This window comes from Anolis carolinensis, chromosome 5 (genome assembly GCF_035594765.1).
Source record: "Anolis carolinensis isolate JA03-04 chromosome 5, rAnoCar3.1.pri, whole genome shotgun sequence".
NCBI lineage: Eukaryota > Metazoa > Chordata > Lepidosauria > Squamata > Dactyloidae > Anolis > Anolis carolinensis.
The window spans coordinates 2,771,644-2,795,729 of NC_085845.1; the positions used below are offsets into that span (position 1 = coordinate 2,771,644).

Here is a 24,086-nt window from a genome sequence, read left to right on the forward strand (position 1 = left end):
AAATCACAAGTCGAACACTTCCCAAGTGTCTAGGACTGTGTGATGTATTTTCGGATGATGCGTGCAGATTCCAGCAGGGTGGCCTTTTGCAGTTGGCAGATCGTAATTTTATCAATGTCTATTGTTTCCAAATGCCAGCTGAGATCTTTTGGCTCGGCACCCAATGTGCCGATCACCACCGGGACCACCTGCACTGGTTTCTGCCAGAGTCTTTGAAGTTCAATCTTGAGGTCCTGATAGCAGCTGAGTTTTTCCTGTTGTTTTTCATCAATGCGACTGTCACCTGGGATGGCAACATCAATGATCCAAACCTTTTTCTTTTCCACAACTGTGATGTCTGGTGTGTTGTGTTCCAGAACTTTGTCAGTCTGGATTCGGAAGTCCCACAGTATCTTTGCGTGCTCATTTTCCAGTACTTTTGCAGGTTTGTGATCCCACCAGTTCTTTCCTGCTGGGAGGTGGTACTTGAGGCATAAGTTCCAATGAATCATTTGGGCCACATAGTTGTGCCTCTGTTTGTAGTCTGTCTGTGCGATTTTCTTACAGCAGCCGAGGATATGATCAATGGTTTCGTCGGTTTCCTTGCACAGTCTGCATTTTGGGTCATCAGCTGATTTTTCGATCTTGGCCTGAATTGCCTTTGTCCTGATGTCTTGCTCCTGGGCTGCAAGGATCAGGCCTTCTGTCTCCTTCTTCAGGGTCCCATTCGTGAGCCAGAGCCAGGTCTTCTCCTTATCAGCTTTTCCTTTAATTTGTCAAGGAGCTTTCCATGCAAAGTTTTGTTGTGCCAGCTGTCAGCTCTAGTTTGTAGTTTGGTTTTCTTGTACTGGTTTTTTGTCTGCTGGGCTTATTATTATTATTATTATTATTATTATTATTATTATTATTATTATTATGTTTTCTGTTGGTCATGGGAGTTCTGTGTGCCAAGTTTGGCTCAATTACATCGTTGGTGGAGTTCAGAATTGGGGGCGATTGTGTTTTCTGGGCTGTATGGCCATGTTCCAGAAGCACTCTCTCCTGACATTTCGCCCACATCTATAGCAGGCATCCTCAGAGGTTGTCAGGTATATGGAGAAACAAAGCAAGGAAGGTTTATATATATCTGTGGAATAATTTCCAGAGTGGGGGAAAAAACTCTTGTCTGTTGGAGGCCAGTGTGAATGTTGTAATTAATCACCTCAGTTAGCATTAAATGGCCTTGCAAGCTTCATGTCCTGGCCTGGGGAGAATCCTTTGTTCAGAGTTGTTAGCTGCCCCTGATTGATCTGTGTCTGGAATTCCTCTGTTTTCAGCATGTTGTTCCGTATTTACTTCCTCTCACACCCTCTGAGGATGCCTGCCATAGATGTGGGCAAAACGTCAGGAGAGAATACTTCTGGAACATGGCCATACAGCCCGAAAAACATGCAACAACCCTGTGATCCCAGCCATGAAAGCCTTTGACAACACATAGGACTTCAATGTCAACACTATATTCCTCTTGATGCAGCCTAGAATTGCATTGGCTTTCTTAGCTACCGGATCACACTGTTGAGCTTGTGGTCCACTAAGACTCCTGGATCCCTTGAAGATGGTGGTCAGACCAAGTTTCACTCTTCTCCTGATTTGTGTAGTAGCTTCTCCCACCTGACACTGACTAACTGACCTTCAAGCCTGTGAAATGTCTGGGACGGGGGGTAGGCCATGGACTGGACTGATTGAAAAGCGGGTTGGACTGGATGGCCCTTGGGGTCCCTTCCACATCTAGGACCCCCTTCTTTCTGCGGAGGCTGATCCGTGTCCGCTTTCCCCGCAGGCGGAGAGGTGTCCCAGGAGAGCCTGCTGCTCCACGGCCCTTTCGCCAGGAAGCCCAAGCGGATCCGGACGGCCTTCTCCCCGTCGCAGCTGCTGAGGCTGGAGCGCGCCTTCGAGAAGAACCACTACGTCGTGGGCGCCGAGCGCAAGCAGCTGGCCGGCAGCCTCAGCCTCTCCGAGACCCAGGTGAGTGCCGACTCAGACGCTCTCCTAGGATCGCATTGGCCTTTTGAGCTGCCGCATCACACTGCTGTTTCATATCCAGCGTGCGGTGTATTAAGAGATCCTAGATCAGGCATGGGCCTACTTCGGCCCTCCCTCCAGATTTTTTGGCATACAACTCTCACAATTTTGGACTTCAACTCCCACAATTCCTAAACAGTGCTTACAGTGGGACTATGGCTTTCCTCCATCTGTGTTCCTATTGGTGCAACCCAATTCTAGATTCTACGATTCATCTTCTTCTCTTTCTCCTTCCCTTTCTCCATCTCCTTCTCCTTCTCCATCTCCATCTCCTTCCCTTTCTTCATCTCATTTTCTGTCTTCTTCCCTTTTTTCCATCTCTGTCTTCTTCTCCTTCCCTTTCTCCGTCTCCATCTGTCTTTGTCTGTCTCCGTCTCTTTCTTCCTTCTCCTTCCTTTTTTCCTTCTCTTTCTCCTCCTTCTCCCTTCTCCTTCCCTTTCTTCATCCCCATCTCCTTCTCTGTCTCCACCTGTCTCTCGTTCTTCTCCTTCTCCCTTCTACTTCCCTTTCTCCATTTCATTTTCCTTCTCCTTTCTTTTTCTCCATCTGTGTCTGTCTTCTTCTCAATCCCTTTCTCCATCTCCTTCTCCTTCCGGTTCTCTGTCTCCATCTCCATCTCTTTCTCCCTTCTCCTTCTCCTTCCCTTTCTCCTTCTCCATCTCCATCTCTGTCTGTCTCTCTCTCCCTTCTTTCTTCTTCTCTTTCTTTCTCTGTCTTCATCTCTATCTCCATCTCTTTCTCCTTTCCTTTTCTCCATCTCCTTCTCCTTCCCTTTCTCCTTCTCCATCTCCATCTCTGTCTCTCTCTCTCTCCCTTCTTTCTTCTTCTCTTTCTTTCTCTGTCTTCATCTCCATTTCCATCTTTCTCCTTTCCACTTTCTCCTTCTCCTTCCCTGTCTCCATCTCCGTCTCCTCCTTCCCTTTTCTCCGTCTCCTTCTCCTTGCTGTTCTCTGTCTACATCTCCATCTCTTTCTCCCTTCTCCTTCTCTTTCCCTTTAACCTCCATCTCCTCGTTCCCTTTTCTCCGTCTCTTTCTCCTTCTCCATCCCTTTCTCTGTCTCTGTCTGTCTCTGTCTCTTTCTTCCTTCTCCCTTCTCCTTCCTTTTCTCCATCTCCAATCACCATCTTCATCTGTCTCCACCTTTGTCTCTCTCTCTCTCTTCTCCTTCTCCATCTCCATCTTCTTCCCTTTCTCTATCTCATTTTCCTTCTCCTTTCATTTTCTCTGTCTCTGTGTCTGTCTCCTTCTTCCCTTTCTCCATCTTCGTCTCCTTCTCCTTCTCTTTCTCCCTTCTCCTTCTCCTTCCTTTTATCCTTCTCCATGTCTCTCTCTCTCCCTTCTTTCTCCTTCTCCTTCCCTTTCTCCATCACCATCTCCTTTTCCATATCCTTCTCCTTTCCTTTTCTCCATCTCTGTCCCCATCTCCGTCTGTCTCTTTCTCCCTTCTCCTTCTCCTTCTCTTTAACCTTCTCCATCTCCTTCTCCTTCCCCTTTCTCCATCTCCATCTCTTTCTCCTTTCCACTTTCTCCTTCCCCTTCCCTTTTCTCCTTCTCCTTCCCGTTCTGTCTCCATCTCCATCTCCATTTCTTTCTACCTTCTCCTTCCCTTTTCTCCATCTTCTTCTCCTTCCCGTTCTCTGTCTCCATCTCCATCTCTTTCTCCCTTCTCCTTCTCCATCCTTTTCTCCGTCTCCATCTCCGTCTGTCTCTTTCTCCCTTCTCCTTCTTCTTCCTTTTAACCTTCTCCATCTCCATCTCCTTCCCTTTTCTCCGTCTCTGTCTCCTTCTCCATCCCTTTCTCTGTCTCCACCTCCATCTCTTTCTCCTTTCCACTTTCTCCTTCCCCTTCCCTTTTCTCCTTCTCCTTCCCGTTCTGTCTCCATCTCCATTTCTTTCTCCTTTCTCCTTCTCCTTCCCTTTAACCTTCTCCATCTCCTTCTCCTTCCCTTTTCTCCATCTCCATCTCCACCTCCATCTCTTTCTCCTTTCCACTTTCTCCTTCCCTTTAACCTTCTCCATCTCCTTCTCCTTCCTGTTCTGTCTCCATCTCCATTTCTTTCTCCCTTCTCCATCTCCTTCTCCTTCCCTTTTCTCCATCTCTGTCTCCTTCTCCTTCTCCATCCCTTTCTCCATCTCCGTCTGTCTCTGTCTCTTTCTCCCTCCTCCTCTTCCTTCTCCTTCTCCCTCATCCAGGTGAAGGTCTGGTTCCAGAACCGACGGACCAAGTACAAGCGGCAGAAGCTGGAGGAGGAAGGGCCCGAGTCGGACCAGAAGAAGAAGGGCTCCCACCACATCAACCGGTGGCGCATTGCCACCAAGCAGTCCAGCGGGGAGGACATAGACGTCACCTCCAACGACTAGCGGAGTGATGGCGGCAGGCACACCGTTGCCCCGGGAAGGACCATTGAGCGGGAGCAGAGGCCACAGACTCTGGCCGCGGAAGGGGGGACAGACCTGGGCAGGAGACCCCCGGTTTCCGGTGTTGGGGTGCTCGGGCGGAAGGACCGCTTTGGGGGCAATGTGCTGCCTCTGTGCTGCCTCTCCGATCTATGGGTCAACCTATGGGGCCAGCAATGCAGCTGAAGACGGAAGAGAGTGGGAAGACCCCCAGAAAGGCCAGGACACGGACCCTGTGAGTCCTGCGAGGAGCCTCCAAATAAGCGCATCTGCCAAGGCTTCCGCCATAGACACCCTCCGCTTGTCTTGGTTGGACTTGGGCCGGGTGGGTGTCCAATGTATTACGAGGACAATGACTATGATTAAGGGCCCAAGAGGAAGCCCGTCCCTCTCCCGTCTTAATTTATTATTTTGTGTCTCTGTGTTTCCGGTGTGTACCTCTTCCCTCTGTCGTAGATGTGTGTGTCAATGCGCACAAGTGTGGGTGGGTGTTTCTGTGCAATCATAACACAACCAGTGGCCGCCCAGGCTGGCAATACATCCAGGCCTTATTGTGGATGCAGAGGGGCGGGAAAGGCTTTTTGGAGGTCCCACCCTCTTCTTTGCAAGCCTCTTGTTTCATGACAACATATCTTCCCTCTGCCTGAATTCAACATCAATGTTCCCGGCTGATCCTCTGCCTTCCCACTTTCCCAGCTGCTTTTAAAATGCCCTCGTTATTTCTCTCCTTGTCCCTCTTTGTGCTCAGCTCGCTTCAATTGCTGCAAAATGAGCCCAAAGTGCCAAAATGGCTCATAGCATAGAGTTGGAAGGGTCTCCTGGAGGCCATCCAGCCCAGCCCTCTCCAGCCAGGCAGGAAGACACAACCAAAGCACTCCTGACAGATGGCCATCCTGCTTTTGTTTGAAAGCCTCCAGAGAAGGAGACTCCGACAAACTCTTAGAGTTGGAAGGGATCCCCATCCTGTCCAACCTCATTCGGCACAATCTGATCCCTCCCAACAGATGTCCATCCAGACTCTACTTAAAAATCTCCAGAGAAGGGAGACTTCCAGGCAGCAGAGGGTTCCACCAATAAACAGTTTTGAACGTCAGGATTTTCTCTCTAATGTTTAGGTGGAATCTCTTTCCTTGCAACTTGAATCCTTTCCCTTCCCCGTCGACTCAGGCAAAAGCAAACTACGTCCAAGCAGGGTCCCTTTATATAGTTGTGCCAGGTCTCCATTTGCAGCCTCAATATTTTATCATTTGGAACATGGCTTACCACTGTCACCATCGTTAGCATATGGCGTTACACATAAATGAGGAATAACCAGTCAGGTATCCTTGCCAAAGCAGGAAAACTCATGTTTTAAAACAAGGAACGCAGGAGAAGTAAGGGAGACACAGAAAGTGCACAAATGCAATATAATTCAGGTCGGGCACCTGTTCCCTGGGATTCTCAAATCTCAAACCCTCCAAAATCCAAAATCCTGGGTGGCCGAGAGAGTGACACTTTTTGTTTCCTGGCGGTTCAATGTACCCAAAGTTTGTTTCATGTACCAAATTATTAAAAAGATTGTATATAAAACTATCTTTGCCCTATGTGTGTGTGTGTATATATATATATATAGAGAGAGAGAGAGAGACACACACACACACAAAGCATCAATTAATTTTACATTTTGGCTTGGTCCTACCTCCAAGGTGTCTTGTTTTATATTCCAACACCTGAAAAGAAGCCCAAAACAGGGGGAAGCACAGGAACGTAAGAACAGGCATCAGAGGGAAAGAGTTCTTGCAAGGATGGAAGCACAAGGGGAATTTAGGGGACAAGCGACACAAACAAGGCCAAGACCCCAAGCCTTCTGGTACAATCACTCTTTGCAGGGATGTGCAGAAAGAGGAGCACATTGGGAATGGACCAGTGACACATTCGGTGTCCTTGTGATGAATGGCAGCATCGTGCAACTTAGCCGAGCTTGCAACCCAAGCCACAGTCCAATGCACAGCCAAGGCACATCTTTTTTTTTAAACACAAACAAGGAGTAACTCTTCCTGTTCCTTCCTCCACTCGCATGGCTCCATGTGGCAAGAGAGAAGTAGAAAGGCAGCAAAGATGTGCAAAAGGCAGCCGCATCCAAGGAGAAGAAGGACAGGAGCCGTCCAAGGAATCAAACACAAATGGGAGACTCAGGGGATGTTGTCAAGAAGGATGATTCCTAAGATCAGGGTGAATAAGATTGATCTCTGCATCCGGAGTCACTCCTCGTTTGTGTAGCTCAGTTGTGCCTTGGCTGTGGCTCAGCGTGCAGCTTTGGTTCAGTCGCCCAACGTTGCCATTCATCGCAACGACACCAAATGTGCAAATTGGCATGCTCCTGATGCACTCCTCTTCCTGCACATTCCCTGCAGAGACAGCTTTGAATTATTTGGCAGATGCTACAGGGTGACAAAGACAAGGACAAACAGACTGATTGACAGCTTTTATCCTAGATCTGTAACTACAGTAGAGTCTCACTTATCCAACATAAATGGGCTGGCAGAATGTTGGATAAGCGAATATGTTGGATAATAAGGAGGCATTAAGGAAAAGCCTATTAAACATCAAATTAGGTTATGATTTTACAAATGAAGCACTAAAACATCATGTTAGACAACAAATTTGGCAGAAAAAGTAGTTCGATACGCAGTAATGCTATGTAGTAATTACTATATTTATTAATTTAGCACCAAAATATCACAATATATTGAAAACATTGACTACAAAAATGCGTTGGATAATCCAGAACGTTGGATAAGCGAGTGTTGGATAAGTGAGACTCTACTGTATATGGAACTCCATGGCTTCTCATTGATGTGGCATTGAGGGCTGTGCGGTGGTGGTGGGAGTGTGGAGGGATGGGTGTGTTGCTTTTGTGGTGTGTGCTGGGAAAAGCATTTAATTTCGTTGCCCAACGTACAATAACAATAAAGCTGTTCTATTCTCTTGTACCTGCAAGTCGGAATGGAAGGCAGCCCTTTTAGTCCCCAAAACAAAAGCATCCAGGAGCTTCCTTGGAGGAGGAATTGGTATGGGGCATCCCCTCCTGAACCCCCAACACCAGGGCCAGAGGCAGTGACCTCTTGGACCACAGTTCCCAGAATCCCCTGGAGCTTTTAAATAGGAAGATTCTGAGAGTTGCAGTCCAAGAAGTAACTTTCCTAAGATCTGGGGAGGGTGACTCTCCTTCTGGTCTCAACATGGACAACATGTGTGCTGTGTGTTGTCCAAGGAAGAGCTGGGCAGCGAGAAAGGAAAGCGGGCAGGCTCTCTGCTATGTGGAGGGAACCAGGCCCTCTCTCCGCTCAGCCCCCACCCCGTTCCTGTGGGGCTCCCCAGGTATGGCAGGTATGTGGCCGTTGGGGGTGGCTTCACACCTGCGCCGGGGATTGAATGTCCATCCCAAAACAGAGCGGCCTCCCCGGCATCCAGGTAAGTGCCTCAGGATGACGGATCAAAGGCGGCACCTATGCTGGGCAGGAATCTCAGACATGCCACAGAGTTGAGCAGAAGGAAGGAAGGAAGGAAGGAATGAAGGAAGGAAGGAAGGAAGGAAGGAAGGAAGGAAGGAAGGAAGGAAGGAAGGAAGGAAGGAAGGAAGGAAGGAAGGAAGGACATGGTGGCATTCATAGGTCGCTCCTACCATAAGGCAGTAATGGGGAAACAGACTGCAGAAGGAGAACTAGCATTGTTGAGTTGGAGACGGAAACCCCTTTGGATCTTCTGCTAAGGCAAGCCAGCACCTTTTCTGACATGGTGTTGGTGTTGGGAATCACCAACACCATGGGCCGGGCTGTGGTGCACCTGGCTAGTAACCAGCTGCAATAAATCACCACTGACCGAGAGGTCATGAGTTCGAAGTCCGGGTCGGGTTAAGCCCCTGACCATTAAATAGCCCGGCTTGCTGTTGACCCATGCAGCCCCGAAAGACAGTTGCACCTGTCAACTAGGGAAATTTAGGTACGCTTTATGCGGGAGGCTAATTTAACTAATTTACATCATAAAACTGCCAGCAAAACACGAGGAATGGAATGAGGAAGTACAGCCACTAGTGGACGGTGAAGCAACAGCTCCCCCTGTGGCCGGAATCGTGAAGCTGGAAAAAATGTTAAATGCCTCTGTGTCTGTCTATATATGTTGTTTGTCTGTTGGCATTGAATGTTCTGTTGGCATTGAATTACATGTGTTCATTGTAATCCACCCTGAGTCCCCTTTGGGGTGAGAAGGGCGGAATATAAATACTGGAAATAAATAAATAAAATCACCCTGGACTATTCAAGTCTAAATGTAGTCAGATAAATGATAGAGTTAGATTGAGGGAATCCTTTCCCCGTTTCCAAAGCATGCCTAGATAGGATTCACCATTGTTTCCTGCTTCCCGTCCTATTTAGGTCAGCCCACCCTTTGATGTTCCTAGAAATGTAATCTCTCCTAGGGCTCTGACATAACTTCCCCAATTTGGTCCTTTGGAATGTTTATGGCCCTAGAGAAGAAGCGACCCACGAGGCTGACCGCTATTCCAGCTTCCTGCTTTGTTCCAGAGAGGACGCACCTCTGTCCTCTATTAGTCAAGATGTAGTTATCTATAGAGCTTTGTTATTTTAATCCGTCTATGTGTATTAGAACAGGATAGATTAGCCAGTTAGTTCCAAACCTTTTCTATCCATCAATGGATTTCTTTTTACCTCAATAAATGTTTTTAAACTTTAAAGCTAACTTTGCATTCCTTTGCCTTCCTGATGACACAGAGGCCTTCCAAACTCACACTGCGGAAGTCTCACCGCTGCAAATTTTACTCTGCTATTTTAATGGGAATTTACCTCATAAAGAGGGTGATTAGAGCTTAAGGGCTCGTCCATTCCCAACAGTTGGAAGGTAGCCAGGACTTGCTCATTCAATGGATTCTCTCAGGTGCATCTCTCCGTCTTCCGGCTCCAATGGCATCCACTGGTCTAGGGAGAGGTGGCCCAGAATCATGGTTCCCCAGACCTTCCAGGTGAAATTGACACCCAAAAGGGAGCAGGAAGAACACCGTGTCCTTCTTCTTGGATTCCAAGGAGGAAGACAGTGTGGGAAGCAATACATAGAAGATGAAAGGCCAGTTGTGTTTGTGTTGGAAGTGAGGAAGCACCCACTTGTCTACAGAGAGCAACTGGGGACAGAGGGGACTCCAGGGTGCAGGCCTCTGCTTGCCTTTGCACCTGCTTACTAAGATCTACGCAACTCAAGGTGTTCTGCTGCCTGTCTCGATGGAAAGGGCACACCCTCCTTCTTCCCAAAAGCCTTTAGCGTGTGTTTTATTTCCATTTGTTTGAGAAGGAAGCCCCTCGAGGCCTCTCTCAGTCTCAAGACGCCTTAGACACAGACCTGAGAGCCCGCTTTAAGGACTCTTCCAACAAAGTTAGGCAACTTTCCTTTGTCTATACCTACAAAAATAAATGTTTTACCTGCAAAAATAAATGTTAAGTTTCTACCTCTTACTTGAAACCTTACCTGCCTATTTCCTCTCTTGTTTACTTCCGTAATGTCATAGACAGGTAGGTAGATAAATAGATGGATAGACGATATATATCGGTAGATAGATAGATAGATAGATAGATAGATAGATAGATAGATAGATAGATAGATGACAGACGGATGGATGGTAGATAGATGATAGATTGGTACATAGATAGATAAAAGATGATAGATAGATAGATGGAGGATAGATGAAGATAGATGGATGATAGAAAGATGATCGCTAGATAGATTGTTGATAGATAGATGGATGATAGATAGATAGATGCCTAGTTTCCAACAGACCTCACAATCTGACATAGATGTGGGCGAAACATCAGGAGAGAATGCTTCTGGAACATGGCCAGACAGCCCTTCAGGAGAACGTTGGGCTCACAAGTGTTCAACGTCAAACCATTTATATTAGACTATTTCTAGCATCGCACCAACCCAAAAAACAGCAATGGAACATTTGAAAATACAGTTGAAGTGTCCAAAGTAATGCAGAGAATGCACATACTTTTGCAATGCCTCCCTTTCTGCCATGCAAAACATTTGTGACCGAAGTTTAATTTTTTTTTTTAAAGGGGCAATAAAGTCCTTATTTGGGGTGAAGGACAATGCCCCTCCTTTTTGCCCCTGCTGCAAACAAAAGAGGAGCCGAGGCCAAAGAGAAGAGGTTTAGATGCATCAGCTTTTATTCCGATTAGAAGTGTTACATAAAGTCTTGTGATCAATAAACCTATATCGAAGAAGTTAAAAAGACACTGTGCCCGTTTGGTTGGCCTTTGACGGAGGTATCGGCACTCGGGGAGCGCGCGAGGCCGCCATCGCGAGTGGCTGGAAGACGAAGTGACAGTGCAAAGGAGAAGGGAAGCCCCCAAATCCCCAAACCCACTCTGAGGTCCCAGGTTCGGGGCTCAAGACCACCGTAAGGAGCAAGCCCATCATCTAAGGAACGTGGCCCTTTGCTCAGGGAGGCTCAGGCCCTGGCAAATTGCAGTGATGGCGTTGGAAGGGACTCCTAAAGGCCATCCAATCCAGCCCCTTTCTTTCTGCCAAGTTGGAAGACACCTCCCAAGCCCTCCTGACAGATGGCCATCCACACTCGGTTTGGAAACCTCCAGAGAAGGAGACTCCACCAGACTCTGAATGGCTTTTACCATCAGGAGGTTCTTCCTCATGTTTAGGTGGAATCAATTTTTCCAGTCTCCGGAGCAGGATAGAATCCTAAAGTTGGAAGAGACCCCAAGGGCCATCTAGTCCAACCCCATTCTACCATGTAGGAAAAGCGCAATCAAAACACCCTCGATAGATGTCCAACTAGCTTGTTTAAAAGCAGACAACAACCTTGCCCCTCCCTCCTCAATGGAGCATCCTTGCAAATATTTAAACATGGCTCTTCTCAACTTTCTCTTCTCCAAGCTAAACATATCCAGCTCTCTAAACCTTGGCTTCCAGGCCTTTGGCCATGTTGGTGACCCTTCTCTAGACACCTTCCGTCTTGTCCATTGCCTTCTTGAACTGGACACAGGGTTATTCTTCCAAAGCAGAAGAGAGAACTTCCCTTGATTTAGACACTAACTCCTCTTGATGCTGCCCAGAATCGCATTGGCCTTTGGAGCTGCCTCATTACACTGTTGACTTACTTTCAGATTGGGATCTACTAAGACTCCTAGATCCCTTTCACATGCACTGCGTCCAAGCCAGGAGTCACTCATTCCTATCACATATTGCTTCCCTGGATCTGGACATTATATTCTTAGAATCGCATTGGCCTTTGGAGCTGCCTCATTACACTGTTGACTCATGTTCAACTTGTAGTCGATTCCTTCCGTCTTGTCCATCACCTTCTTGAATTATTTTGCCCAAAACTGGACACAGGGTTATTATTCCAAGTGTAGTCTAATTAAAGCAGAATAGAGTGGGACTAGGACTTCCCTCAGTTTAGACTCTAGACTCCTCTTGATGCTGCATAGAATCACATTGGCCTTTTTAGCTGCTGCATCACACTGCTGACTTACTTTCAGATTGGGATCTACTAAGACTCCTAGATCCCTTTTACATGCACTGCGTCCAAGCCAGGAGTCACTCATTCCTATCACATATTGCTTCCCTGGATCTGGACATTATATTCTTAGAATCGCATTGGCCTTTTTAGCTGCTGCATTACACTGTTGACTCACGTTCCGATTGGGGTTTATTAAAAGACTCCTAGATTCCTTTCACATGTACTGTGTCCAAGCCAGGAGTCACTCATTCCAATCACATATTGCTTCCCTGGATCTAGACATCATATTCCTAGAATTGCACTGGCCTTTTTAGCTGCTGCATCACACATTCAAATTAGGGTCTATTAAGACTCCTATATCCCTTTCACATGTACTGTGTCCAGGCCAGGAGTCACTTAGTCCTATTACATATTGCTTCCCTGGATCTGGACATTATATTCTTAGAATTACATTGGCCTTTTTAGCTGCCGCATCACACATTCAGATTAAGGTCTATTAAGATCCCTTTCACATGAGCTGTGTTCAAGTCAGAAGTCAATCAGTCCTATTCCCTGGATCTGGACATTATATTCTTGGAATCGCATTGGCCTTTTTAGCTGCATCACACTGTTAGCCCACATCCAGATTGAAGTCTATGAAAACCCCTAGATCCCTTTCACATGAGCTGTGTTCAAGTCAGGAGTCAATCAGTCCTATTCCCTGGATCTGGACATGATATTCTTAGAATCGCATTGGCCTTTTTAGCTGCATCACACTGTTAGCCCACATCCAGATTGAAGTCTATGAAAACCCCTAGATCCCTTTCACATGAGCTGTGTTCAAGTCAGGAGTCAATCAGTCCTATTCCCTGGATCTGGACATGATATTCTTAGAATCGCATTGGCCTTTTTAGCTGCATCACACTGTTAGCCCACATCCAGATTGAAGTCTATGAAAACCCCTAGATCCCTTTCACATGTGCTGCATCCAAGTGAGGAGTCAATCAGTCCTATTCCCTGGATCTGGACATTATATTCTTAGGATCACATTGACCTTTTTAGCTGCATCACAGTTAGCTCACATTCAGATTGAGGTCTATGAAAACCCCTAGATCCCTTTCACATGAGCTGTGTTCAAGTCAGGAGTCAATCAGTCCTATTCCCTGGATCTGGACATTATATTCTTATAATCGCATCGGCCTTTTTAGCTGCTGCATCACACTATTGACTCATGTTCAGGTTGTGGTCTCCTGGGACTCCTAGATCCGTTTTCCATGAACCGTTTCCAGGCCAGGAGTCACACATCCTCTATCTGTGGATGATTTTTGCTTAAGTTAATTTTTGCTGAACTTCTCTCCTTGTTGTAAGTCGTGCTGTGCCATTCCTGGGAAAGAAGAGGCTCCGGGGAAAGTACGAAGGGGTCTTTGGGGGGCAAAAGAGACCCCCTTACCCTTCCCACCACAGACATGCTCCTCGCATTAGTGGGAGACCCTTTTCCTTTGCGACAAGAGAAGGCACCCCCTCTTTCTGCTCCTGCTTGGCTCTCATTATTTCTTAATTAACGTGCCCAAGAAATCAATTAGCTGCTCGGCTCCTCATTAACGGCCGCGCGAGAGGATTGTCTCATTAGAAAGAGATGCCGAGGTGAGCAACCCACGACGTGGCACGGCACTTCCCTCCCCGCTTTGCCAATTACGGGAAACGATAAAACACCGCCGTTGCCGCCCTCGCCAATCTGCGGCTCCTTTGGTACATGTGCAGGGGGAGGGGTGAAATTAATTAGCCGCTCGTTTGTTCGTCAAGAGGGTTGGATGAAGGCCTGGCCCTGATTCCTTTGAGGATGGAGAAGCTATAGCTCGGGCATGGGCCAACTTCGGCCCTCCAGGTGTTTTGGACTCCAACTCCCACAATTCCTAACCGCCGGTAGGCGGTTAGGAATTGTGGGAGTTGGAGTCCAAAACACCTGGAGGGCCGAAGTTGGCCCATGCCCGAGCTATAGCTCAACCTATGGCTCCCTAAAGATCCATTTGCCCATTGCTCTCTACTATCTCAGGTAGGATTCCTTGTTCCAAGCCCTACCTGGAAGACCCCAAACCTTCTCACGGCTTCCAATACAGGTGACCCCCTAACCTGACCTTACTTAGCTTCCAAAACCAGTTGCAACTTGACGAAAGGCCAATTCAAGAGTTACGAGGGTTGAATCAAAAGTAATGCCTCCACCTTTGTTACTTTGGTTTGGATGGGAATATTTTAACAAATCAAATGCAGAAATAATCCTTAGAATGTGCTCTGTAACAACCACTATTCACTTTTCCACATAATCACCAGACAATTGGATACATTTCTGCCAACGATGAACAGGTTTTCTGAAGCCGTCACTGAAGAAGTCGACACTCTGTTTCCGCAACCGGCATCTCACAGTTCTCTCAACGTCTTCATCAGAAGCATAATGATGTCCCTGCAGATCTTCTTTCATTATTGGGAACAGATGGAAGTCAGACGGTGCTAAATCTGGATTGTGTGGAGGATGCCGTACTGTGGTGAGATCCAGTCTCTGAAGATCTGGGTATCCATCGTGCACAGATCTTCTGATAGCCAAGCAAAGCAATAATGTGACCCACACGTTCTTGTGAAATGTCGATTATGCTTGAAATTTCTCTCTGAGTGATACGATGATCGTCCTGAATCAATCTGTCCACCTTTTGCTTGTGAAACTCGGTGGTTGCTGTCACAGGACATCCAATTCTTTGTTTGTCACGCAAGTCAGATGTTCCCACCTCAACATGTTTAAATTTCATTGCCCAATGACGCACAGGACTCACATCAACACAATCACCATAAACAACTTGCATTCTCTGAGGAATCTCCTTTGGGGTGACACCTCCTGCTGTCAAGAATTCAGTGACTGCACATTGTTTAAGTCGCATTGACCGACCGTCTGCGCAGGGTTCCATACTTCGCACTTTAACAACACAACCGTTCCATGCTAAGGCTTCCCTCCAAATGGAACTGCAGAGGAGAGTCCAGTGAATAAGCCAGGACCTGCCGCAGACCAGGACTGCCATCTGTTGAAGAGTTATGAAGGCGGAGGCATTACTTTTCATTCAACCCTCGTATTTTGGATGGCAAAGGAGGGGATACCTTATTAATCGATTGGTGGAATTATAAGCTAGGAGAAAATCATTCCCAAGACATGTTCCTGGTAGCATGGGTAACTGAGGGGTTAAATTAATCAGTACATGGAGAGACTGGACCTGGAATGTCATACCTGGTGGGGCAACAGTGGCCAACCCAGATGTCATGTCCACAGGTGGCAACAGAGATAAGAGTAATGGTTCAAAAAGTGGCGATCATGTTCTTGCTCTTCCGTCGTGACGGCCTCGTAAGTAAATTACTAGAAATAAAGCATTTGCCACTGAGGGTTCTCTTGACAGAAAGAGAGTTCCAGTGTGCTTGATTTAAGAAGCACAAAGGCAGGGGAAGAGCAAAGATAAGATGTGGCGCAGCAGTTTTTGGAAGTACATGTCTCAGATCAAACTGTTCAGGATCTGGAGGCTGCCGATTCCAGGGGCAGGGAGAACCCAAGCTAATTTTGGGGGACCTCTAACATACCTGACACTAGAGATGTATCTCAAGGGCTTTCCTAAAGAAGGAGGGGTAGGTCCACCAGTCAATGCTGATTGAACCTTGGAAGAAACTTCTTGTTGGTAAGAGCGGTTCAGCAATGGAACCAACGACCCAAAGATGCAATAGGGTCTCCTTCTCTGGATGTCCCCAAAGAGAGGCTGGTTGTGCTTAAGATCAGTGATGTCCAATCTGTGATCCTACTGGTGTTTTGGATTTCGGCTCCATTGGACAAACTGGCCAAGGCTTCTGGAAGCTGGAGTCCCACCACTGCATTAGATGGAGATGCAGCGTTGAGCAGAATGGGGCTGGACTAGATGGCCTCTAGGTGCCCCTTCCAACTGTTATGATTTTGATGTGGCAGTTACAGTGGCTTCAAGCCAAATCCCTGACCTCCCCCATCTACATCTTCACCAGGCCAGGTCCTGCTTTATTCCTGAAATCAGTAGCACTTGATGTGAAGGGCAGTCAGGACCATCTTCATGCTTTCCTTACACGCACATCCTTGGTTTGTCTTACCCTCAAAGTGCCATCCATGCTAACCCTCCTTAGCTTCCGAAATTAGTTCTCTTGGGCAGTATTTCTTATCAGAGATTCTCCCAAGTTCAACAGGTGGTTTGAGGGCACATGCACAACACCCAGGAGACCTTCCAAAAGTCTGTCACTCCCAATCACGGGCCTTGTGAATCTGGAAACGCCAAGGATCACCAAATTCTGGGGAAGAATGCACTGGGATGCCACTGGCCAAGTTTGAGCCTTGGTCCAACACACAAAGCCCATCAACTGGATGAGTTTGGTAAACAAATATCTTCCAATTTGCAGTTTCAAACAGGGTTCCTCTGCACTAGCTGTCCCTGCCGTAACCTTCCAACCTGACCTGAAACCAGTCCCAAATTTCCTTTGCAAAGACAGATGGGACTGTGCACATTGAACATGGCTCTCTTCACCTGCAAGTACTGGCCTCACGTTGCAACTGGTGGTATTTCTATTTAGAAACCAAGAAGAAAGAACAAGCCTGATCCCTAAAACTGCTTCCACACCAAGAACCAACATGGGTCCAGAAAAGGGTGGAACTTATGGAAAAGGCCAAGGGTCCAAAAAAAAACCCCCAAAATGAGCCTCAAAAAGTGCTGTTGAACTGCGACAGCATCATCCCCGTGAGACTTTTGGGCATCAGCGTAAAGTTCTCCAAACCCATTCGTATCTATCTCACCTGGGAGAAAGGGGCCAGGTGTACATTCAGGTGATCCAGTGTACTACTGCAAACAAGACCGGGAGGCGAGGCCCTGGAAGGTGCCATCAGTGTGCAAATTGTGCAAGTGAAAGCATGCTTCTCCTCCTGGTCTAATGGCCACTCTTGATTGATTGGGAGCCATTAGATTGCAAATCCTAAAGCTCCAAAGTTTTAGAATCCTAAAACTCCAGAATCCTGGAGTTCCAGGGTTCAAGATCGAATGGGTGTGGATTACACCAACCTGGGAGGAAATAAAGGAGAAACATGGCAGCCACATGTCCCAAACATCCCAAAACTGACTCGCAGGTAGATCTCATTCACATTGGTTGGATAAGGAGAACGGCAGCCATTCGAAAGAAATAAGGACGCCGAAAACTACTGGGCCTCACTTGTCTGGATACGGGTAACAATAGTCCGAAAACAGACCCCCACTGAGCCCAACCGCTTGGGAAAGCCTTCCATTGTGTTGGCGCTGCACACCACAAAGTGCATATCTGGATGAGGCCCCGCTTGTGGCTGCCACAAAGGGACAAACAGTGCCATTGATTCCTATGGGTTGGTCCCACAGTGGCATTAATCAAACTCCTTTTATCTATGTTAGTCAAAACCTGTTAAGTGCTCTAAGTTATTCCACAGCAATAAAGTGAGTAAACGTTAGTGGGGTTAACTCTGAGAAGAGGAAACGTGGGGCTCAGGACACTTTCCCTCACAGATAAATCACTAGATCTATGGATTGATCAATCAATCAGTTCATGGTAAGCAGCTGGCTTCAGTTCTCTGAGGTCTCATTAATTAATACCATGCAGTTGCAGGACTGGCATCCCAGTCAGTGTAGACTAATTTAAACAGCATTATAGGAGTGTACACTGACCATATAATGTGCTTTCAAACTGCATTATGTGCAGTGTAGATGGAGCCATGGGGTGAGCATGAGAGAAGGCCTGCAAAGACCGAGTTCACAACAAAATGTGGAAAGAATATTAAAAACAGCCTCCGAAACACATGGTTTTGGAGTGTTTGTTCAAGACTTATTGTGTGCAAAATCTGTATATGGAAAAATACTTTCTGCAATATTTTTGGCTCCATTCTGCACAGGAAACGGTGGGGTTATTTTTCTGTGCAGAAAATATTTTTAGGTAAAAATATCTACACAAAAAGCTGTCATTTGTGGCGTAGTCTTACTACTTTGTGACTCAATGCATGTTGTAGTTTGGTGAGGCAGTGAGGACCAGGCATGGGCCAACTTGGGCCCTTCTTCCAGGTGTTTTGGACTGCAACTCCCACCATTCCTAACAGCCTCAGGCCCTTTCCTTAAGCGGCTGGGGGTGAAAAGGAAAGGGCCTGAGGCTGTTAGGAATGGTGGGAGTTGCAGTCCAAAACACCTGGAGGGAAGGCCCAAGTTGGCTCATACCTGTTGTAGACACACCCTTAGTGAGGCCCACTGCCATACATACAAAAGGCAAGTTCAATGCCACAACAGCCCTGCAGTTTTGTGCCATTTGCAAAACTATACTATAGATTGTGAACTCACCCACGGAAGGGAAGGCGGGAGAGATCTGGTGGCACATTAAGGCAGCCCTGAGGCCGTGTGTATGTGTGTTGTTTTGTGGGAAGAGAAAAGAAGGAAGAAGAAGAAGAGAAAGAGGAGATGTTGGGGCACCTAGGCAGGTACGACCTTCCCTGTGCCGTTGGCGAAGAATCCAAAGCCAAAGTGCTGCAAGTCTGGGATTGATTCCACGCAGGTGCAAGACGGACACCGCCGAATCCATGACGATGCTCAGAACGCACTCCGGGCTGCTTCTCATACTATGCGCCGGGAGATTTTTTTTATGCACGGTTTCTGCTCGTCGGGAAGGAAAGTGCTGTGTGATTGTGGAGGAGGAGATGGAGAAAGAGGAAAGGGAGCCTGCTTCTCCAAAGCAAAGTTCAGCAGGGCCACGGATCTAGGATGCTTGCGCTGAGCTTCCTCAAAGCACACTTCTCTCTTTTGTCACTAATTTAAAACTTTAAGTACTAATCTTCTCTCCAGGTCTGCGGAAGTGTTAATTTGTGCTCGGTTCTTGCAAGGGGAAGATGCGACACGCTCTTGCCTCCTCCTCTTCTTCCTCTTATTTCTCCTTCCTTTCTTTGGAAGTAGCTCTCCTTCTCCTCCTCCTCCTCCTCCCGTGGTGCTCTCTCCCCTCTCCGTTGCCGGCCTACAATCCCTTGTTGTAGACCACGGTCTTACTGGTGGTGGCCCCCGCAATCTCCGGCTCCAGGCGCTGCGTCTCGATCTGCAAAAGAAGGGAAAGGAATGAGGGAATAAAATGGTCAGGGAAAGCACCAAGGGGTGGCCCAAGGTGGCAAAGCAAGCATTTACAAGGCAATCACACTCTTTGCAGAAGTCTATCCTATCAGGTTAGATAAAGGTTTCCTTCTGATATTAAGTGCAGTCTTGTCTGCCTTTGGGGGTTGGTGCTCATCTCCGTTTCTAAGCTGAAGAGCCAGTATTGTCCATAGACACCTCCAATGGACCACTGCATGGAGCACCATTACTTTCCCGTCGTAGCGATATTTATTTATTTATTTACAGCATTTCTATTCTGCCCTTCTTTCTCACCCCAAAGGGGACTCAGGGCGGATCACATTACACAAAGAGGCAAACATTCAATGCCTTTTAACATTGAACAAAGACAAGACAAACACAGGCTCCGAGCGGGCCTCGAACTCATGACCTCCTGGTCAGAGTGATTCATTGCAGCTGGTTGCAGCTGGCTTGCTCTCCAGCCTGCGCCACAGCCCGGGCCTATTGATCTCCTCACATTTGCATTCAGAGGGACTCCATGAGAAATCCTTGAAACTCAGGTGTGTGAGGCATGATCTCATGGCTTCTTGGTTGGGCTTGGGCTTAAATTAAGTGAGGTTTATTGAGTGTCCCTCAGAGCAGACAACGTTGCCAAAAGGTTCAGGTTCCTGTCTCAGCTCTCAAATTCAAGATTCAAGTTTCCTGTGTTTGCAGGATTTGATCCTATTAGGTTAGGTAAAGGTTTTCCCCTGACATTAAGTCCAGTCGTGTCTGACTCTGAGGGTTGGTGCTCATCTCCATTTCTAAGCCGAAGAGCGGCGTTGTCCATAGACACCTCCAAAGTCATATGGCCATAGGCATGACTGCATGGAGCGCTGCTACCTTCCTGCTAGAGTGGTACCTATTCACCTACTCACATTTGTATGTTTTCAAACTGCTAGGTTGGCAGAAGCTGGGGCTTACAGTGGGAGCTCACTGACCTTTCAGTTAGCAAGTTTAGCAGCTCGGCGGTTTAACCCGCTGCGCCACCGGGGGCTCTTTGATCCTATTAAAATAAGCTAAAAGTCCAAGAAAAACAATCCCGAAAGAGACCATTAAGTACCCTCCCCAGTCAGTTTCCAAAAGCCGAATGGTGTAAGAAGGTTTTCATTGCTGGAAGAAAGAGAGCAAGAAGAAAAGGAAGAGAAGGAAGAAGACAAAAGTGAAGGAGGAGAGGAATAAGGAATGAGGGCAGGAAAGATCAGGGGAAGCAACGAAGGTTGGCAAAGCAAGCAAGCATTTGCAAGGTAATGGCGCTCTTTGCAGGATTCGATCCTATTAAAATACGCTAAATGTCCAAGAAAAACAGCCCCAAAAGAGACCATTAAGTACCCTCCCCAAACAGTTTCCAAAAGCTGAATCGTGTTAAGGAGGTTTATATTTCTGGAAGGAGAGCGAGAAGCAGAGAAGGGAAGGTAAAAGTGAAGACAGAGAGGCAAAACCGCAAGAAAGAAAAGGAGGAAGGAGAGGAAGAGGTCACCTGCTAATCCAATTTGTTCAAGGGGAAAAAAACAATCAATTATATGGGTGAAAACCACCCTCCATCTGTGCAACATCACACCCCCCAAGAGCATCAAAACACATCTTGACCCGTGGTGAGTGTGTATGTGTACATGCACACTTTGGAGTCGCTTGCTGGTGTATGGATTTCTCTGGGTTTTCTTAGGCAGAGAACATTCAGAAGGGATTCTCCCTGCTCCGTCCTCTGAAATAGGGGGTCTCCCATCCAAATACCCAGGGCCTTTGGGATCTTGAGGCCGTGGCCCCTTTGCATGCCCTTCCCAAGACCCACATGAAGCCCAGCGGATGGGGTTTCAAGACTGGTTGCACGGTGGGGTTTCCTTGCCTCTGGCACTCAGGAAGCTCCATAATTTTGACTTGAAACGAAGGCCCCTTCCTGGAGCACAGGGGTTCCCAACCTTTGGGCTTCAACTCCCAGAATTCCCAGTCAGCTGACCAGCTGTTAGGAACTGTGGGAGCTAAAGTCCAAAACACCTGGAGACCAAAACACCTGGAGACCCTGCCCTTCTCACCCATCAGGGAACTCAGGGCGGCTTACAATATAAACATGCACATCAAAAAACAGTTTTCATCAAATTAAAAAATCCATCAAGATTGAAAATTACAATAAAATTAAGAATATACATAATTATACATTTAAATATACATTTAAGGCGCTTTCCAAGGCTGTAGCAAGAGGCTTCTACTGAGGGAGGCATTTAAAGAATCAAAGAGTTTGAAAAGGACATCCAGTTCAACTGCTTCTAGAATCATAGAATAATAGAATAGTAGAGTTGGAAGAGACCTCATGGGCCATCTAGTCCAACCCCCTGCTAAGAAGCAGGAAATCGCATTCAAAGCACCCCCGACAGATGGCCATCCAGCCTCTGCTTAAAAGCCTCCAAAGAAGGAGCCTCCACCACAGCCCGGGGGAGAGAGAGAGTTCCACTGCCGAACAGCCCTTCTCACAGTGAGGAAGTTCTTCCTGATGTTCAGGTGGAATCTCCTTTCCTGTAGTTTGAAGCCATTGTTCCGTGTCCTAGTCTGCAGGGCAGCAGAAAACAAGCTCCCTCCCTCCTCCCTAGGACTTCCCTTCACGTATTTGTACATGGCCCTCATCATGTCTCCTCTCAGCCTTCTCTTCTGCAGGCTAAATATGCCCAGCTCTTTAAGCCGCTCCTCATAGGGCTTGTTCTCCAGACCCTTCATCATTTTAGTCGCCCTCCTCTGGACGCTTTCCAGCTTGTCAACATCTCCCTTCAACTGTGGTGCCCAAAATGGGACACAGTGTGATTCCAGGTAACGTGGTCTGACCAAGGCAGAATAGAATAAGGGGGAGCATAACTTCCCTGGATCTAGACGCTATTCCCCTATTGATGCAGGACAGAATCCCGTTGGCTTTTTTAGCAGCCGCATCACATTGTTGGCTCATGTTTAACTTGTTGTCCACGAGGACTCCAAGTGTGTGCGAAAAAGACCTTGGAGTCCTCGTGGACAACAAGTTAAACATGAGCCATGCAGGGAGGCACAGTCCAAGCCCTCCCGACAGATGGCCATCTACCTTGTTTTAAACTTTACAGAGGAGACTCCACCAAGCTCCATCTATATATATAAAAGAGTGATGGCATCACGGTGACCCACAAAACAACAAAACTACAGGCCCCCCAGCCTCGAAATTTGACAACACAACCCATCATCCACGCCTCTAGGTTGATACAACAAAAAGAAAAGAAAAATAAAGTCCTAATTAGAGGGAGAGGAATAATTGCTTTTATCCAATTGCTGCCAGTTAGAAGGCTAAACTCCTCCAACTTGGTCTCCTAGCAACCCAATAAAAAATAATAAAAAACACTAAAAATAATTAAAAACACTAAAAAATTAATACAATAAAATACTATAATAACAGAAAATAACTAAAAATAATACAAGAAAATAATAAAATGTAATAAATAAAAAGATAACTTACAATAAAAATAATTTAAAAATACATATACCGTCAAATAAAAATTACACAACATTTTTTAACCAATACCACCACCACTTTGCAACAGCAATGCATGGCCGGGCACAGCTAGTGGTGATATATATTCCAATATCTAAAAGTTTTTAGCATCAGGAAGTTCTTACTAAAGCTTAGGTGGAATCTCTTTCTTGCAATTTGAATCCATTGCAATTTGAATCCATCCGACCTCTGTTTAAAAGCTTTCAAAGAGAGAATGGTCTTTGCAAAGATGTGGAAGATGGAGACGATACCGGACAAAGAAGACTGGTTAAACAAAGTACGGGAGATAAAAGACATGGACCAGTTAACATTATTATTGGGGGGGGGGGGGGGGGAAACACTGGCAAGGGCTTAAAGAAGACAGATTGGTCAGTATTCAAAGAATATATGAACTTGAAGTACAATCCCTGAAGGAAGATATGAAAATAGAGACTTTTTAAACAAACGGGAGAGAACTAAAAAGAAGTAAATAAAAGAAATATGAACAGGAAGCTCACAAACTCTTTTTCCCCTTATTTTTTTACCTCTCTACTCTTTTTCTATTTTTCGTAACTTTTCTATAAATATTGTTCCCACTCTTTCGTTGTATAAGTAGAATGAAAATGTTTAATAAAAATTATTTACAAAAAAAGCCTTCAAAGAAAAGAAGGAGTCTCTATGGGAAGGAGTCTCTATGGGGAGGAGACTCTAAATAAGGAGTCTCTATGGGACTCCAAGGTGGAGAGTTCCACTGATGAACAGTTCTAAGAAGTTCTTCCTAATGTTCAGGTGGAATCTCCTTTTCTGTAGCTTGAACCCATGGCTTCATTGAGTCCTGGTCTCCAGGGCTTGCTCCCTCTTCCTTGTGGCATACTTTCACATATTTAGACATGGCTCTCATGTCTCCTCTCAACTTTCTCTTCTGCAGGCTAAACATGCTCAGTTCTTTAAGACGCTCCTCAGAGAGATTCATTTTCTCCAGACCTTTGACCCTTTTAGTCTCCCTCTTTCTCTGGACACCTTCAAGCTTAGTCAATACTTCTTTTGAAAGGTTCTGCCTGGAATAGGAGACAATGTGATTCCAGGTGAAGAGGACTTGACCAAAGCAGAATACATGAATACATATGGACACTAGACTCCTTTGGATGCAGCCCAAAATCTCATTGACCTTTTTAGCTGCTGCATCACATTATTGGATCATGTTCAACTTGTTCTCACATGGACTGTTGTCAAGCCAGAACTTGGGCCCTCCAGGTGTTTTGGACTTCCACAATTCCTAACAGCCTACCGGCTGTTAGGAATTGTGGGAGTTGAAGTCCAAAACACCTGGAGGGCCCAAGTTTGCCCATGCCTTTAGAGTGTTTGCTTATCTCTTCGACAAACTCCTGACAGATGGCCAGCTAATATCTCCACAATCTCCACCATAAAAATAATAATAGAATCCTACAGTCACAGAGACAGGAGAGACCCCTAAAGGCC

General features: G+C 46.5%; 2 protein-coding genes across 5 annotated transcripts in view; one reads left to right on the forward strand and one right to left on the reverse strand.

The window, feature by feature from the left end:
- The window catches only part of LOC100561861 (homeobox protein EMX1), a 40,096-nt gene extending 34,086 nt beyond the window's left edge, over window positions 1-6,010 (forward strand). The window contains exons 2-3 of the mRNA XM_062981930.1: window positions 1,799-1,983; window positions 4,235-6,010. Of these exons, the coding sequence (XP_062838000.1) occupies window positions 1,799-1,983; window positions 4,235-4,402 (353 nt within the window). The 3' untranslated portion in view covers window positions 4,403-6,010. The remainder of the gene's footprint in view (window positions 1-1,798; window positions 1,984-4,234) is intronic.
- A 4,619-nt stretch (window positions 6,011-10,629) lies between these two features.
- Window positions 10,630-24,086, reverse strand: part of sfxn5 (sideroflexin 5) — a 129,824-nt gene continuing 116,367 nt past the window's right edge. For all 4 annotated transcript variants that reach the window (XR_010006523.1, XR_507685.3, XM_062981929.1 and 1 more), the window contains one exon: window positions 10,630-19,076. Coding sequence is in view for 2 of the 4 variants with exons in the window: in XM_008123078.2 (XP_008121285.1) it covers window positions 18,999-19,076 (78 nt within the window). In the remaining 2 variants the exon portion in view is untranslated. The remainder of the gene's footprint in view (window positions 19,077-24,086) is intronic.